We start from the raw sequence: 14959 nt of genomic DNA, 5'->3' as shown, positions 1-14959 counted from the left end.
TTCAGTGAATCTTTTATATTTAGGCAAATTTAGGCAAATCCTGTTTTAACCTCATAGAGGAGATTCTGTTTCCAACCAAAACTTGACCCCCCTATCAATGAAACGTTCAATACTCGGCCCCTGTACTATCCGTCCCAGAAGGTCCCAGTGTTATAGTTAATTTCAATATTTGCTCAAATAAAAAAATTCATGTCAAAATACGCCAGCACAGGGGATATCACAACATATGAATTGTTTGCAAAATAAATAAAATATATTTTTTTATAAATAAAATACACTCTTTATGGAACCAGTAACTGTTTTGTATATACAAGGGGGGGGGGTATTAAAGTTCCTATACATTTAAAGTAGATCATGCAATAAAAAAGTAAATAGTAGGGGAATACACTATGTACTTAAAAATATAGCACCGTCAGTGGTATAAACGCTGTACAGTGGGTAATAAAAAGTAGATCATTACATCACAATATGGACTTACAGAAGCTAAAGGTAAGGGGGTGTCACGCTCTACCCAGGCTGTGGAGCTGCATGTCTTTTGTTTCCCTGTCTTGCTGTGGTCCATTTCTGGATTTCTGTATGTTCTGTCCTCAACCTCTGATTCCTTGATTCCAGTCTTGTCTTTGCTTCAGCTCTGTTTCCTTTATAAGGTGTGTCCCACCCGTGTGTTCTGTTTGTCTCAATTAGCAGTCTACAAGTATGTCTCTCTGATATGTGTTTGGAGTTCATGTTTAGTTCCTCTGTAGGTAGGCTCTAGCGTTAGGACTCACCGTCATTGGAGTACTTTGGCGTAGTGGTGGGCTAAGCATACTATGGCCATAAGATGTGACAGAATCTCCAATGGTTATCATATAGTCCTAGGCTAGTTCCTGTATTTGTGTGTCAGTCTGTGATGTAACCTGTGGGGTGTCCTGTCCTGTCTTGTAACTCCGGTAGGGGGGTGTCCTGTCTTGTAACCCCCGGTAGGGGGGTGTCCTGTCTTGTAACCCCGGTAGAGGGGTGTTCTGTCTTGTAACCCCGGTAGAGGGGTGTCCTGTCCTGTTCATGTCGGATCTTGTTCCCTGTTGTGCCCTGTATTATGTATATCTTGTCTGGTTATGGTTCTTGCTTGGTCTCCCTGTCTTTCTTGTTATGTTTCTCCTGTACTCTGCTTAGCTTCCCTATTCTCAGCCTGCAGCATCCTGCACATGATTCCAGTGCTATGTCTCATGCCTGCTCCAGGGTGCCTGCAGGATTTCTCCAAGTTCTGTTCTGCCATCATCCGCTGCCACGTCAGGGCGCTGGTATGTGGCTGCAGGACCCTAGATGCCCACCGTGAGAGTGCTGTCGCCCTGCACCAAGCCCTGTCCAACTCTGCTCCTGCACCGTAACTCCTGAACACAATCTTTGGGGCGCTCTGGGTCTTTACATTCGTCTGTATGGACCCGGTTCGTGACATATAATCAAGGAATCAGAGGTTCAGGACAGAACATACAGAAATCCAGAAATGGACCACAGCAAGGGAAACAAAAGACATGCAGCCTGGGTAGAGTGTGACAGGGGTCCTTGTTCATATGAGCTTACAATCTATCTCAGTAAGGATGTTCTTCTGGTGGCATACACATAACCTCAAATAATTAGGTGTGCGGCATTAATAAATAAGTGTGACATAAAAAGCTACGCTTCCTAATTCTCCATAACAGTACACATAGCCAGTAAAATGTGCCGAGCTAGTGATTTAGGGCTCTGTGACTTTCCACCACAGCAGAAGATCATGTACCATGTTACCATTTCTCATTGAGGGAAAGTTGCCTAGAAAGAAACTGTGAGATGTAATCAGAGGGGAAATACAAGAGCACCTGTTAGTTCTTTTTTGTTCAGCAATTGGTAGGACACAGACTATCTACCCCACTTTTTCCTTAAGTTTTAGAAACACTTACACACGCTGGATTTTGACTTACTATGTGATCATTTATCATAAAGAAAAAGTACGCAGAGAGGCTGGTTTGGTTCATCACCTTCAGACACACCTCCATCATTCACAATTTATTATAAAGGGCCAATGTTGGCAAGTTTGTCCAGCGTGAAGGGCTGAGTTGCCCTGTATAATGTATAAGTCAAATGAAGAAATCTCGCTGATTTTACTCTATCTGCAGCAGGAGCTCCTGGGATTGAACTTTTATAAAGTACAGTGAAGTCAGGGAGCTGAAACACAGCTCTCCTGTGAACTCTCCCTTTAGTGAATAAACCCCTAAATGAAGGGGCAGTTACTGCTACAAAATATTACAGTATCACAATCCACTTGTTCTCTAGCTATGACAAAAATGTCCATCAATATTCACACTGCATTATTCAATATCACCAATTCAATAATGTCTTGTATATTTATGGTTATGTATTAGAAGTACAAAGTGATAACATGGTTTCCATAGCTTTCTTCTGACTGCTTTACTTTGACCACTTTGCACCAAATTGGTCTTTATGCATAAATACCATTGATATCAGTATATGGTGAAGAGATATATTAACTGTATAAAATACGTTTATTGTGGTACAACCGGATATAATGCATTGGGCTACCATCTGTGCATTGCCCCATGCAAATACCTCCCCTGTACTCGCTCTTCTATAAAGAGTTAAATTGCCCCTTTCTGCCTACTTGTATACTCAGTTCCACCTTCCACCTGTCAGGTAAAGGTAACGGTACAGACACTGAAATGCAGTATTAAAATACCATGTAACAATGATTTATTACCCTGCCTCGGTACATATACCTGCCCCTTACCTGTCTCTGGAGGGACCTGGGATGTGGTCATATTTCATGTGAATATATTGGAGGTATCCGCAGTAAAAGAGGAAGCAGATCGCAATTAATACCAGCAGCAGCTGCGATGCCCATGTGATAAGTTCCCATATCCCCATGGTCAGTGAGGGAGGCAACAAATGTTTCAGAACAGAGGCTTCTATTCTGGTTTGTATGTGAAACTTAGTGCACTATGGAAGGTGGGGGCAGCAGATATAGATGGCCAGCCAGAGGTTGAGCTGCATTATTTCTCCAACCCGGAAGCCGTTCTTCAAACTCTCTCCAGCAGAGAATGTAGCAAAGCTGGGGACTGAGCTACTGCAATGGGAGATTAGAGCAAACATGCCAGCTCTCTCCTCTGGCTGCACTACAATGTAATAAAGATCTGCTACCTAGAGCTTGGAGGTTAACTGAAGCCATCTCATTGCATTCTCTCTCTCTACTCCACTCCACTTTGTTGGTTATATCTGATGTATTAAAGTCAATATGTACTGTGCATATATGTATGCAACAGTGTTAGAATACATTATTTTATACAAGAGCAAATTTAGTGCTTTCTAAAACTTTTCTGTACATAGCTAACTGCTCAGTTGTACACATCATAATAGCTCAATGCACATTATCTGCGCTTTGTCTTTCTGAAGACATTTCCACAAGCTAACTCTGTTTTATTACCCGGTGCAAAGCGCATGAACATATGGTATGATACGAACAATGGAGTCAAAGATAGAAGAGAAAAGGATCGGTAACAGTTAAAACTAAACAATAAGGTGTTAAACTCCAAGATAAGACTAAAGACAGTTATCATCTGGGTTGTCCAAAAGCCATACTGAGTAATGTTTTAAATGTTAACTGTTATTGATATTGCTTTAGACTGCAAATGTTAACCCTTTAATATCTCATCACAAAGGATATATTGAAATGACTTGGTAATGGAAAAACGTGTTAAATAAATTCTAATAATTTAGGTAAACAAACCCAAAACAAAAAATCAATGTGCACTTTGTGTGATAAAGTGTTAAAACATTATCATCACCTGTAAGGTGATGATTACAGCGTTAGTAATTCATACCATGTAAAAAATATAAATAACAAATTATAGTGTATACAGTGTAACAAATAAATTCAATGCCCCCAAATGTGCATTTTGTAACTTGGAATTTTGTCCTCTGCCTATGGTACATTTTTGAAGCTGGCTCTTTCAATTACAGACCCCCCCTACACACACACACACACACATCAAGCATATATACATATATATATTGGTGATATTGTAACATTTTCCATGTTAGGATTTGTGGGAACATTTTAGGAGTTGCGCATAAAAATAAACATTTTATTATTTTTATTTATTTTTACAATTTTTGTAGATTTTTTTACATTTTCTTGCAGCTGGATTGATACCCTTATGGTGTCATGGTGACATCACTGGGGTCTTTTTTATTTTTAATTGTTATCACATTTTTATTTTTTTGACTATTTAATTTTTTTACTGATCCCATAGTAATTAGTAAGCTGAGCATCATGGGAGGTGCTGTTAACAGTAGATGTTAGCTGTGAATTACAATTCCCATGATGCTCAACCAGCCAGGTGTCCACATGACTAGGCATCGTGGGAGTTTAAATTCACAACTAACACCTTTCATATCATTTGCTGTTAACTACAGTTCACGTGAGGCTCAGCCAGACATACTGCTTCCATGATGCTTGCTGAGCATCATGGTTAGTGCAGTCAACAGTAAAGCTGCAGATGCTAGCTGTGAACTGCAATTCGTATGATTCTCAGCCAGCTAGGTGTCCACCGTAATGCTGAGTATCATTGGAAGAGTAGTCAACAACAGCAGAGATTTTTTTTAATTAAAAAAAGGCTGCTGTTAGCCTCCCTCCCAGGACCCTTACACGCTGCCTTTACACACACCTGCCCATAAACACACATATACACATACACTGTCCTTACACACACATATACATACACTGCCCTTACACACATACATACACATACACTGCCCTTACAGACCTGTCCATACACACATACGCTGCCCTCACATGCGCACAGTGATCTGAAAAGCCCCCCCCAACACAGTATTCTGACTTGGGGCTGACTTGCGGGAAGTATATCACTTGAAATAAGATGTGTTCAGATAAATTCCCCGGTATGCACTTGCTTTTTCAGGAGTCTAGAAAAGGGGGTGAAATTGTGCGTATTGTACCTGAGATTTTATGGTAGCTCCCCTGCCTCCAATTACCCGGCCTCCTTTGATTTTGGAGTACATGGAGTGATATTAACTGTTAGTTATATGTATTTGTTATTTAAAAGTAATAGACTTTGTTGATAACCATTTTTTCCAGATGGAAGCCAGGATGGTAATGGTGACTTCTCCAGCGCAATGACTGTGGACAGTGGAACCCTATGACCAATGGATGCAGAGGTCTTCATGCTGATACAAGCAATCAAAAGGAAACTAAAACACTTTAAAACTATAAGACTATAGAGCTTACTGAGATTTATGCAGCCTTGTCCAATCTCACGGGGAAATGCTCCCCAATATGTTGTAGTAGATATATCGCATTAAAATGCATTTTAAAAATAATTTGTATTTTCTCTTTTAAAATATTTCTAGTTTTTAGATGGGGAGGCTGCTGTCCCCTTGGCCATTCCAAAAGTGCTGTTGTGACTTGGACCGGCCCACTCGTGGATGTGGGATCTATCTATACTGGCTGAAATAAGTGCTGATTATTTTGCCAATACATTCTGTAGGGAAGGGGTTTATTTGTATTTTAATCTAATATATATATATGTATATATATATATATATATATATATATATATATATATATATATATATATATATATATACACCATACCACATATATCCAATGCAACATAGAGCAATTAAATAGATTTCATGTTCTAACCATTTTTTACAACCAAAAGTGGAGTATTAAGTCATTGCCCCAATGTGTGTGTTGGTAATATTATTGGTTAGTCAATAAAGGTGTCATCTTCACCAAATTTGAATTTCCAAATTTTTCTAAATATTTTTTTAATTTGATTCTTCAGTATTCACTAGATGGCAGTAGAGGTCTTAGTGGATTAATTAAAAAAAGGACATTGAGAATGATGTCAGGTAAAGGATTTGGACTCCCGTGAAGGCACTCCTCAGTGGGTGTCCTCAAGCCACTCTAACCCATCCCACTAACAAACACAGACATGCATTCCTGAACTAATTAACTCATTTACAGTAAAAGGACAGAGGTGAGAGGTTGCTCAGAGCCACAATGAAAGGTCACATTATCTTCTCTGGAGCTGCACTCATTTTTATAGCAATCTATTTGAAGTGTTCAACCACTGGAACAAAATCCTACAATGACAAGCAGAAATCTCTCCTGCTCATCCAGCATCACAATGGTTTGAGACAAGAAATTTTAAAGCGACACAAGGATTTGATCAAATTCTACAAATCTTTACGTGGAGAATTTGGAGTTGAACATATACTTCCAGAGGTGGACCCTGACCTGAATGCATTGAGTGAGAGGAATCTCCACGTTCCAACAGACAAGAGAGTTCCAAAAGGATCTTTGGGATGTGAGGACCTTGTTCACCTAACAGAAATAAATTATGTAGGGTCTGGATTTACCAAATTAGTCTTAAAGGGTACTTTATTAGATGGCACAACAGTAGCCCTGAAGTCTGTCCACGCAGAGGGCAACGACATGAAACAGTGCATCCAGCTTCATGGTGACCACGCGGGATGCCACCGACTGGCCACTTACAAACTTCAAAAAGAAGTGGCTCTCCTACAGATCCTCCGCCATCCCGGTATTATCCAGGTATGAAATACATCTTACTCTAGCATGTTTGATGCTCATAGGTATGATGCGGTAGAATCTCTTTTACCCTACGTTGTCCCGATAAGTTGCGATACCTTTTAGTGGACCAACATTAATATACCTTTTAGCGGACCAACATTAATTAATTAACTTTTGAGTAACACAAGCTTTCAAGACATTCATTCTCCAGATGTAAAGAATGTTTCGAAAGCTTGTACAACATCTTACTCTATGAATGTTGTTCTACAAGGGTCCATCTTCTCAGGAACCAATGTGGCAATATCCATACTTTGATGCTACATTGTAAATTCTGATTTATTATTAGTAAAACAGCAGCACCGCTGTTACCAAGGATACAAATGCGTCCAACTTTTGACTTTTTTTTCTCATTTGATTCACACGTAAGATCACTTGATGAGCAAGGCACTGTGGATTAGTTTAATGTGACACCTCATCAGTCCACATCTGAACTCACATCAGTTCTTTAATTCACACCAATGCACCTCTCACTTCCTTGGATAAACACAGAGCCTGCTTCGTTTACATGTGTTAAAAGTCAGTAAACGAAAGTAATGTTTAGATTTCAGTTGCACCATTCCACCAGCCAGACCAGGAAACCCATAGTTTCTTATCCCATCATCTTTTCTTGTGTTTTCAAATAGTGGTTTAAAATGAAAAAAACAACTTTGGTTCATTCTAATGAAAAGTCATATTATTTGTAGCAGATAATTGAAAGGCATGAAGAGAGCCACCAATGGGGGCTGATCATTGGTTTGAACGTGTAAATAATTTGTTCTTTAAGATTGCTAGATTGTAAGCTCTTGTGAGAAGGATCAGCATACCTCCTGTCTATGTTATTATGACATGTTGTACAGTGTTGTACAGTATGATGAAGTCAATATGCCCTTGCACAATACAGTAGTGGGTGAGAACGTTTCATATCAAAAACTACTATTCCTTTTATGTGTTGTTAGGCCAGCAGTGCTTTTAGGCGACATGTTATTCCACAAGTACAATCAGAAGTTTGGCCACAGGCTAATAACCTTTAATTGAGAGGAAATCCTATGGGTGGTAAAAGAGGATGAGTCTACTCTGTGTCGTTCCAAATCTGATCGATCAAGAATATGGGAAATTAGATTTTTATTTATATAAAATAGATTTTATATAGATAGGACGGAAGTGGACAATGCACATATGGGATACATACCATGGAGTGGGGGTTACCTAGGGATTACTGGTGGCGCTGAATGGTAATGGGTGTTTTGCTGGTTTGGGATCCAGCTTTAAATCTTGTAGGAGCTGGACATCACCCCTGCTCCAAATCAGAGTATTTTCCTAAAAGAGTCTCCGAATTACTTGAAAATGCCGGTTACACCAAGGGAACATCCCTGTTGCCAGATTGGCCCGTAACCCATTTAAGAGTATAGGATTCCTTCATTCTTAAACAGGAGCGATTTCATTGTAGATTTTGTTTGAAGCCACAGTGAGACGTCACATGCGGTTTATCGTAAGGGCACCCTTCTTTCTGCCTTTCAGCTACACGGACAGTGTTACCATAATGGAGCGGCTTCTGACATCAGGGTCACTGCTATGCTGGAACTGGGATCCCCCTTGGAGATGATTCAGCTCCTGCAGACCCCCTGGGAAGAGAGATTTAAAGTAAGAAAGCAATCTCATGACTGTCTCAATGGCCTTCAGAGCTCATGCCGTGCGGGGGTAACCTGTTGGCAGCTAGAAAGTGTATGCAAGCTGTTATCTCTTAACACACTTTATCCCTCTCCAGCTGTTAATTGCTCATTTAGGCCACTAACCCCAGGGCAAAAGGAATTAGCATACTGGCCTGTGCAAATGCAATGAACCCCTTCCCATGAATCACATTTAGGAATGGTATTTACAATTCACTCATCAATCAGTCCAGAGACCATCTGATCCTAAATTGGCTTTAGATTTAACATTCCCCCCAAAACAGTATTATTTTGAACAAAACAAAAAAACAAAACATTTTTGTGAGGTTTTATTCACAGATATTAAATGTTTGGGCATTACCTTTCATTTTTGAAGCAGGAGAAGGCTTTACATGTTAATGGATTGCCTACCGATCTGGAAATTATCATTATTTAAAACAGAGTATTTTTTTTTTTAAGTTTTATTTGACCAATAAAGATGGTTTATTGGCAAATGTAAAAAGAATGTATATATTTAATGTTAGAAAAGAGGCAACAATGTATCTGATTAGACTGTTCAATTACATCAAATATAAAGTTGCGATTTTTCAACGGACTGCTTCTCAAGTTTAAAGCAAAGCACGTTCTATGTTATAAGGAAATGCTTACAATGTCTCCTCTTCTCAGATTTGCTTAGAATTGGTACGGCTGTTACATTACTTGGCCAACTCTCCGCTGGGATCGCTCGCACTCCTGGATTTCCAGCCCCAACAGTTTGTCTTGGTGGACGGGAGTTTAAAAGTCACAGATATGGATGATGCCGCTACGGAGGAACTGACTTGCCTACAAGACGAAGACTGTACCCTTGGCTTTCCCTCCAGGACATTTGCCATCAAGTGCTCTGCAGCTGGGACGTGTGCAGGAGCCAACGAAAAGAAAAATCTGTACAATGCATATAGGTATTTACCAAAATAGATCCATGTGTTGTCATCGGGAGGCCAGGAGCCCAAGTTTTCATTGATGGTGCTGTAGGGGAGGAATCCTCTAGAGGTTACAGATAGTGGTTTAGCAGCTGGCACAATCTCTGTACATACCAGTCAGTCCTGTCCAAAAAACCAGTATGAAGACCAACAGTAGTACAGAAATGATCCAGACAATGTTAAACGTGGCCACTTAAAGATACTTGTTGGCCACGGGCAGGAAAATGTAAACATGCCAATATGCCAAATGAATGTATTTGCTGGCACTGGGAGATGCGGTTTCAGAATAATGTAAGTAATGCTGATGTCTCTGATTATTACAGGTTTTTCTTCACGTATCTTCTGCCTCACGCTTCACCTCCAGAATTACAACCAATGCTATCGGATATCATGAATGCCACCGGTATGGTCACGTTAAACTCCATGCGTGTGCGCTTGACCGTTACCCCGATTTGCACAATTCCTCATTATATGTCATTTTTTTGTAGGCAATTTACGTCTTGGGATAAATGAAACCCTGGAAGCTTTTGAAAATGTTTTGAATTTGTACAAGTCGGCAAAGAACCCCTTCAGTGAACCAACATATCATAAAGGTTATTTACATGATTGTATGAGTCATTATAGTCTATACATGTTAAGACTTCTTCATTGGGAACATAAGCAACACAGTGTTGTAATCTACGTTTGGGGCACACCTAGAGATGCTTGTGCCTTTGCTAATCATATTTTATTTTTACACACAGCAATGCTTCACAAATGGTGGAATCACAGTCTCTGGTTTAAATTCCCATACTGTATTAGCCTCTACCACTTCTGCTGGAAGGCTGATCCACTTATCATCTTATTATTAGTAAGGGAGCTGCATTTGTCACAGGCTAGTGATCCACTGTTCCTACATGACACGTGGCTAGGTCAAAGAACATATTTTTATAATCTTCTACGTTACGTCGCATTTTATTTATAGCGTTCCATTGGATTCTGCAGTGCTGTAACAGTATGGGATTTAACTGCACATTTTTATCTACGGATATTGACATGTTTCTTGAGACACTATCGGAAGGGTACATGCTCAGCAAAGGTTGTAGCATGTTATTATTATTATATTATTATTATTATAATTATAATATATTATTATATATTATTGTATATTATTGTTTTATACAGCGCCATAAGATTCTGCGGCGCTGTACAAACGGTAGACACGACATAACAGTTAGTATATATAACATAACACGATGACATACAGAAACATTGTTTCTAGGTTATTAAACCTCTTTAAGGAGAAACAATAACCTGACCCTGCTTAGTTACAGAAACCCAGTCATCAAACTTTTACTGTGGGTAAATAATGAGAACATGCTTGAACTGTGGCAGGGCAGAAACCTGGCTGATTTTAAGAAGGGTTTAATTTAGGAGTCACCGAGCCATAGAGACCAACTTCAGAGATTGCCGATCATGCGGGTCTCGGTAGTGAGTCAGAGTTTTGGAGCTACATAGAGATGAGCTCACGTCGTAGGCTTCATGGACTAAACGTGGAACTTTCACTGTGTTTTATGTTTAACTATTCCTATTAACGCTTTTCGGGTAATGTACTAATTTCCATGAAACCTGAGGGGTTTTCTCAGCTGTGCGCTTGCTTTATTTTCTAGATGCTTAAGGATCCCTACAGGGACATTCTCAGGACCCCTACGCATTGCATACATTAACTGGGGCAGTGGGGTGCCTGGGGTCACAACCTCTGGTGATCCTTGTGAAGATACGGCTTTCTCCAGCTCCCTTGTATCGCATCACACAGTAATAAAGGTGCCCCTTCTTCTGTGAAGAAAGCGGTTTCTACCCCCCTTTCATCACGCCAGCAGGAAAGAGGTTGCAAGGAACAGAGTTGCCATTTAATTTGGGACCCGGTTCCTCTAACCTCAGCCAATTTCATAATACTTGCCAATTAATTCTCTGCCATAAAGCAGTCAGCACTTTGTAGCCTGGAAAGAGGGAGATCACATAGTAAACTACAACAGGGACCTTTGATCAACAATATAATTTAAAAGAAGAATAAGAAGCCAAAGGCATTATTTTATACCAGAAAGTATGTAAAGGAAAAGTCCCATGGAATATATATGTTTTCCTTGTGCATAAAACCCGGTCCTGTATATAGTAACGTAGGTCGACGTTGACTAAAAACCTGATTTTATCGCATTGTATTCCAATAAACTCCCTTTAGCTGCAGACCCGGAGGCCACCATTGTTGTCAGTCATGTGATATTTCAGATGGCTTTCCCTGCTCAAACACCACACTGAGGTCATACTTTATGGCAATGCTAACAAAGTCCATTCCTCCATAGACTTTCATTAGTCAATATGATTAGGGGGTTGATTATTATTCTATTATTTTATGCAAAACGACAACTGTTTTAAGAAAATAAAATAAAAACTGCACAATATTTTTTAAACAAATTCAATAGATGTTAGTGCAAAAAATGGTGTGGGTTTTGACAATGACAAAAAGCCATTTGACTATATGTTTTATTCATCGGTCTTTCTGTTTTATTTCAGAATATATTGTATGGGATGGATACCGGGTAAATGAAACTGGAAACAATTTTACGTGCTGGCCTTCCTATAACCACCTGGGGTGTCTGCTTTCGGTGCACAGCGCAGACGAAGCTGCCCGATTCTGTGCTCGCCACGCCAACTGTCGCAGTTTTGTTATTGGTCAGGAAAAGACATGGACAGGTAAGAATTGTTTTAAGGCAAATAACCATCATTTATATTTTTTTTTTGGTTACTTTCATATTTTTACTATTGTGGATAATAAGTCAATAGCATTTTATTAAAGGGAAACCGTCGCCACCACCGGTGTAAATGTGTAAATTCATTAATAAAACTTCTATAGCTTGTGAGTTTTGTTCTTCAATGAGATATGTAGCTTAAACCTCATGGAGGCCAAAATGTGGGTCTCGGAGTGCCAGAAACACCATTATGTTATATATATATATAGTTTTTTTATGTTTTAATACATATACATTACTTTTTAATGTAAATAAATACACTTTATTTTAGTGTATAAACCATTGCATTCTTAATTCTTCAGCGCTATGCATTGTTGTAAAGCACAACCCTAACAAATTAATATGTAATTGCGGCTACATTTCCCAGTGTAATTCCCCTCCAGAGATCATTATCTGGCCTGTTTTCCCAGTTTCCTTCTGGCTCTTACGTTGGCTCTTGTAGATACATGTATACCGGCAGTCAGACATTCTGGATATATAAAAAAAAACAACTTTTATTTAATGCCAAAACTTGATGTGCGACAGGGCTTATGGCGTTGACAGTATCTCAGAATTCATTGTACGCACTTTTAATTTCTGTTGAAACAGCTCAAATGGTTTACATATGCCTTTAGTCCCCAGTGAAGGGGTTATTTCAGCATTTGAATAATGGAAAGTTGATATGTTCATGCAGTGCACTGATATTAATCTTAGAGAATATGTCCAGGAGAGTTTAAGGACATTTAGCTTAAACCAGCCTTGTCTTCCAAATGGTGTTCCATTTCCTGATTTAGAACATCGGAAACACGCTCACTAAAACTGTGTCCGGGGGTTAACCCCTTAATGACAAAGCTCGTACATGTACAGGCTCAAAATGCATTGTTTTCAATGGGTTTAGGGACCTCCCATTGTCCTTAAGGGGTTAAGAAAGGTATTTTACATTTTAAAATTACAATTAACAAAAAAAGCAACATATATGTAGTAGAAACCCGTCTGTATAACAATGGAACAGCCACCTCCTGTTCTTAAAAATGGTTATACCGTGAGTTGATTGCACCCCTTCCTCTGTTAAATCGGAATTGCAACATTCACAGCTCTCAGCATAAATAAATTCACTTATTCACTTTTTTGTCAATTACATATAGATACAGAAAATGTTACATCTGCTGCAATATCACTTACAACTGTAGGCAGGAACATCAATGATGTGTAGGGAAGAGGGGGCTGGACCTTGAAGAATTTTGGACCAGCCTGGGGAGGTGGAAACACAGCAGGGTCACATGACCCTATAATAAAAGCCTCGGATGTGGGTGAGGTGAGGGGTTAAGAGAGGGTGAGGGAAGGAGTGAAAGGGTAATCGAGAGAGCAAGTATGTGTCTATGTACTGAATGAGTGAGAGTGTATGTATAAGTTTGTGTTTTTTAGTAAGAATGTCTAAGTGTGTGAGAGGGAATGTGTGTGTGTGAGCATGAAGGTGTATGTGTGCTGTGACATATCCTGGACTAGGTTGACCCGGCCCAGGCCTAGGGTGGCAGGTCCAGGGGTGGCAGTGTGTAAATATGTGTGCAAGTGTGTATGTGAGTTAGAAGATGGGGCCACATGGCTTTACCTGGCTGCCAAGCCAGATGGTGCCAGGCTCTAAATCTAGATAAGTCAGCATACATTTTCTGTTGGTTTTCATGATAATTACTCCATATTTAGATCCCTGCCCTAGAATCTCGTTTTATAAATAAGGCTCATAACACACAATTCGCTTTAAGCAAGGTCTTGCTCAATAATTATGTTATTTTATCTTCCAGGTCGATTGCTTGCATCATTCACAAGCAGGTCATTTGAATTCATTCCTGATGTGAACTCACGAGTCTTCATTAAAAGATGTAACAGTTCCAGACAGAGAGTGAGGCCCAATCAGTGTGTAGATCTTGTAAAGTGATTCTGCAGAACTCTCTATGATTGGTCAAAAGTGTAATCCATTCCTAAGCAAATATAAGCAATGTATCAATTCGAAGCACGGGTGACCTCAGGCATTCAGCCTGCTACGGACTTTAGCTGTAAATACAACATACTAATTTTAAGTGACCTTCATGTTAAGAGCACACAAGCTACACACTGGAACATGTGTAGATACTTTCAGTATTATTACCTCATGGGTAGAAAATGTACTTTCAATGAAAGATATTTTTAAATGTGATTATTTAAGCCTGATTGTGTAAATAAAAACTTTTAATAAGCAGATTGAGTTACCTGGTGTTATGTTATATGAACAACAATATGTTATATTGACATTAATAAGCGTAAAGGATGCTTTATGTCTTGTTTTGAAAACTGACAAAGGGTTCTAAATAGAAACATACATTTTTACAGTAGATAACCATTCGGCCCATCTAGCCCACCCATTTTTTCCTGATGTAAGGTTGTAATCAGTCCTTGATCTTGTCTGAGATTCAGGATAGCTTTCCCCTACCCCATGAATGTTTAACTCCAATCACTTTATTAGCCTCTACCACTTCTGTTGGACACTGTTCCACTTATCTACCACCTTCTCAGTAAAGTAAAACTTTCTTACATTACATGTAAGCCTCTGTGGCCTCTTGTTCCAACATTTTTATTCCTTTGAAATAAACTTACCTTCTGTACTTTGTTAAATCCTTTTAAGTATTTAAATGTTTATATTCCACCCCTCCCCCCAAGCCCTACATACTGCGATCCCTTAGTCTTTCCTGACTCCTTCATACCGTTCAGACAGCAAAATTTAAAAGCAAATCATAGATATTAAGGATTTTGATGTTTACAACTTATACTAAACAAATAAGAAGGCTAAACAAAACAATAAAACCATAGGTGCATTAATGTTAATGAAACTGTAAATTAGTTAAGCAACCACACTCCAACGTTCAAATGCTATTGTTTTATTTCCGCTATCAATCAGCCATTGTTTCT

The 14959-nt window shown here is 39.2% G+C and overlaps 1 protein-coding gene across 1 annotated transcript; it reads left to right on the top strand.

Annotated features, from left to right (window-relative positions):
* Positions 1 to 6058: 6058 nt before the first annotated feature.
* LOC128504429 (extracellular tyrosine-protein kinase PKDCC-like) lies at positions 6059 to 13952 on the top strand. The gene is made up of 7 exons (XM_053474456.1): positions 6059 to 6610; positions 8147 to 8269; positions 8962 to 9233; positions 9578 to 9657; positions 9743 to 9847; positions 11805 to 11984; positions 13819 to 13952. Exons 1-7 carry the CDS (start codon positions 6059 to 6061, stop codon positions 13950 to 13952), a joined length of 1446 nt encoding a protein of 481 aa, XP_053330431.1.
* Positions 13953 to 14959: the final 1007 nt, after the last annotated feature.

This window comes from Spea bombifrons, chromosome 9 (assembly GCF_027358695.1).
Source record: "Spea bombifrons isolate aSpeBom1 chromosome 9, aSpeBom1.2.pri, whole genome shotgun sequence".
NCBI lineage: Eukaryota > Metazoa > Chordata > Amphibia > Anura > Pelobatidae > Spea > Spea bombifrons.
This window is presented reverse-complemented; position numbering and strand designations above follow the sequence as displayed.

Excerpts from the sequence above, each read along its gene's own strand:
- LOC128504429 (XM_053474456.1), top strand. The coding sequence starts at position 6,059 with ATGAAAGGTCACATTATCTTCTCTGGAGCTGCACTCATTTTTATAGCA. Across the intron at positions 8,270-8,961 it reads CCTGGGAAGAGAGATTTAAA|ATTTGCTTAGAATTGGTACG; the intron begins GTAAGAAAGCAA and ends TCCTCTTCTCAG. Across the intron at positions 9,658-9,742 it reads GGATATCATGAATGCCACCG|GCAATTTACGTCTTGGGATA; the intron begins GTATGGTCACGT and ends ATTTTTTTGTAG.